The sequence below is a fragment of the Mugil cephalus genome, chromosome 10 (genome assembly GCF_022458985.1).
Source record: "Mugil cephalus isolate CIBA_MC_2020 chromosome 10, CIBA_Mcephalus_1.1, whole genome shotgun sequence".
Classification (NCBI taxonomy): domain Eukaryota; kingdom Metazoa; phylum Chordata; class Actinopteri; order Mugiliformes; family Mugilidae; genus Mugil; species Mugil cephalus.
The window spans coordinates 3237543-3241268 of record NC_061779.1 but is presented as its reverse complement, the minus strand read 5'-3'; the positions used below and the strand labels follow the sequence as shown (position 1 = coordinate 3241268).

General features: G+C 43.3%; 1 protein-coding gene across 4 annotated transcripts in view; it reads left to right on the top strand.

Moving 5' to 3' along the window:
• Positions 1-318: 318 nt before the first annotated feature.
• abcc8 (ATP-binding cassette, sub-family C (CFTR/MRP), member 8) overlaps positions 319-3726 on the top strand; it is a 58176-nt gene continuing 54768 nt past the window's right edge. Inside the window, exon 1 of one of the 4 annotated variants that reach the window (XM_047596332.1) lies at positions 319-1124. In XM_047596332.1, the coding sequence (XP_047452288.1) occupies positions 1104-1124 (21 nt within the window). In that variant the 5' untranslated portion in view covers positions 319-1103. The remainder of the gene's footprint in view (positions 1125-3726) is intronic. The other 3 variants (XM_047596334.1, XM_047596333.1, XM_047596335.1) reach the window with 3 other exon arrangements.

The following is a 3726-nucleotide window of genomic DNA, read 5'->3' as shown; positions in this document are numbered from 1 at the left end:
TGAGGTTCTGTTGTGTGTATTGACTTTCTGCTCCCTCTGCGGACCCACCTTTAAATCAGGGAAGAGTTGACGTGTATGCATTATTCATAATTTATGGTCAGTGTTTGACTTATAATCCTTTGTGTCCACAGTAAAATCTCACGTTTATTTTCATTTAAAATTTCATCTTAAACATGTGTAAAATTAGATCACAGTGATTTTCTATAGAATTCGAACTGGGTTGTTTAAAAAAATGTTAAAATTATACACTAACAATACTATTTATTGTTATTTTAAATTCTTGCTTTCCTTCTTTCAACACCTCAATATCGATTAGTTCTCAAACCACTGGGAGCCATTTCGGTTTTTAATTAACTCTCCACAAGGGGCAACAGTGCACCTTCTTGGACAGCAAGCTCTACTCGGACAAATGAGTGCGTTCATGACCCTGTTTTATTAGGTTTAATATTTAATGTAGGTCAAGATTTGTAAGCCGTGTGCAGGTTTAGATTTAGACTTAAAAAAAGAAAAAGAAAAAAATAAATTCAAAAAATTAATAATAAACTACAAATATTCCGTGCATCTGAGCATGTAGTGTGTCATGTGTGTTGCTTTGCTGGCCAGCATCCCACATCACTCTTACATAATCGCTCTGTGCACTCATCCGCTGCCGTTTCACTGTGGCATACGTGACTTCTGCCCACTGAAGTTTCAGCGTCTCATCGACCGCCGTGGAACAAGAGTCCAAAGGTTGCCTCGGGAGATCTGGCTCCTTCTTCGTTCTCCTCCTCCACCACCACCACTACCGCCACCACCACCACCACCACCTCTTCCGTCCTCTCCTTCATTGCCTTCCTCCTCCTCCTTCTCCTCCTCCTCCTCACCCTCCTCCTCCCCGATCCCCGGGTTCAGCACCGTGGACAGCTCCGCGCTTTTACGCGCGAGCCGCCGCCCGCGTTCTCGTGGTCAAACAAAAGTAGGACAGCGAGAAGTCGTCCGCTCTCTGAACACATGAGAGACTGCAGCGTGGGAGATCTGGCCTCTTTGCTTTTCTTGAAATCCAAGCGGCGCATGTGACGGCGCTGAGGAGTGTTTCTGAAGTCAGAGAAACGGAGGCCGGAGCAATGATCTCAAGATATAAACCGGTAAGTGCTGGTGTCACCTGCTCACGTTGATCGACACTTTTCAATTTGGCCCATAGGCTGCACTGCTCTTCTGTTTGCGTCCATTATATAGCACTGCTCAGTCCGGACAGCGTGAATTATTGCTTAATTGCGCACATAAAATTTCCAAATATCTAAGTGGAGTCGTAAATGTGTTCCATTAATAGCAGATGTTTCACAGACCGGAGCTGCCTGACTAGATAAAGTCTCATATAATGATGCTGCAAGTCATTCTGGGTCATATTCAGTCAATGAATCCATGTGTGTACTGTAATGAGATTCATTCTGGGCTAATTTCTGGAGGCGAAAAAGTGTAAAACATTGGGCATGCTGGTTTTTTTGCAGCATGGCTGTTGCAGTGTGGTTACAAACTGTGGCAGCCAGATGGAGTGCTCTTTATGAAAAAAAGAAAAAAAAAAGACTAAAATAACTGTTTCTCCCTAGGTGAGAATTAAGTAACCTGCAAATGGGATTCACACAGAAGCAACAAAATAATGGCGTGATTCATCACTCACCTCTTACCCACACCAGATAAGCTCTGCTCTGCTGCAGCCGACAGATGCTTAGCAAGTTATATTTGGTCGGCATCTGTCTGTATCTGGGGTTTTATGAGCACATAGCAGAGGCTTGGCCTGAATTTTGAAGCTGCTGTAATATTTAATGGTATTTAGGATTGCGTAATCCTTCACTTGTGCTCTAAAGAGAATCTTAACTTTTAATTTCCTTGGGTCTCTTGCTGCTCTGGTACTTATTCTTTTCATTTCTAAAGACTGATGCTTTAGTTCTCTCATTCAGTGCTGAACAGACCCTGATATATGGCACCATGGGTCCATAAAAGGTGATAACCTTAGCAGTTATCCCATCTGTAGTAATAATAATAAGACTGTAAAAGCATGCAAAGGAAGATATCTTTAATTGAGACCAATGATGCATCCAAAGTCAAACCACTGAACTACCAACAGGCTTGTTGTTATGTGTTATCTGTTATATGGTTTAAGTTGTTTGTGGAAAATCTGTCTAATTTCCTGTCCAGCGGTGTATAACTACAGTCTCTTAGTTAAGGAGATTATTAATGGGTACAGGAAGTGTTTGGACAGGGCTGCAGCTGCTCTGAACTTCTCGTCTTGGGTTTTGAAATGAGATATGCCTGGTGTCCCTTTGTCCTCTTACTATACAAATCTGTGCTACCAAAACACCCGATGACCTCCACTGGACACCCAAACTGTGCCTTTCCTCTTGAAAAAAGCATTTATTATTTAGTTCTTTTTTTAAATACTCTTTGGACACAGTTATTTCTCTTTGGTGTGCAGGTTTACTTTGCCCCCCGTGTATCAGTCCAGTTGTTTCACACTCCACTAAGAACAGATTGCAAACACATATGGCAGTATTCACTCAGACCATCTAGTAATCTAATTGGTAATTATTTTAATTGTCCCTAAAAGCTGATTCTGTAATCCTTAAAAACTCCTACAAATGCTGCAATCAAATCGAAACGTTTCCCTTCTGCCTGATTGAACATTCACTGGTCCCTGTAATTCGCGCACTGTAATGCATAAATAAATAAATAACATTTCTAAGAAGTAGCAGCAGTCCCCATGGAAACACACAAAATCAGTGTCACGCAGTATGTCTAAGAGCAGTTTTTAATGGATTTTTGGACCAAGCATTCAACGTTGATGAAAAAAAGCAAAACCTGCAGTCAAATAGAGGGTTTGACTTTTTAATTATTTAATGCAAAATCATTTTTTTTCTACTGCTGCTGGGTCATCAAGTCCACAAGTTTGTTTACTGGTGTCAGACACGGCCACCGTCCTTACACGTTGACCAAACTCCTTGCTGTGAACGCCTGAAGGTCAACATAAAATGTATTTCATTTAAACATAAATTAATCATCAGGTGGAGGCCATGAGTGTATCACTGATGGATGGAGTATTAAAATCTGCTCCCAGGTGGTCTGTGCTGATCCACAGGCATCTCCTCCCACAGGACCAGATGCACAATGCATCCATCCCATTGGACACATAAATATTTGATGCTGCTGCTGTTGTTCATGTGTGCAGTCGGTCACTGTGCCCTTCCCGGCTTAAAATGTTAATAAACAAACGAGGGATGGAATTATGTAAGTCGTGAAAGCCTGGTGTTAGGCTTTAGACTGTGAGCGCTTGCTCATGCCTCACATACCTCAGTGTGACGTTTGCATCGCGCGCTCTCTCTCTCTCCATCATCCGCTGTTCCTTCAGCCCTCGTGCTCCTACCTTTATTGGGTTATGCTGCTCAGTCCTCCAGCCTGCCCGCTCACTCTGCTCCATTTGCTCCCGTCTTTCCAAGGTCCACTTTGAGCGCTTGTTTTGCAAAGAGACAGGAATAGCAGGTGCGCTGCAGAACGTCGTCGCCTCTCTAGCTGTGTGTGTGTTTGTGTGTGTGTCTGTGTTTGTGTGTGTGAGCGGTGTGAGACTGTCTGGATGCATTCCGGAGGAGCCGTGCAGCGCTGTGCACACGTGAAGATTCTGCCTTAGAGGATGTCTGCAGACTGCAGGCAGACGGGATGCAGATGTTTCTCACCAACATGGCCGGGAACGCTGCT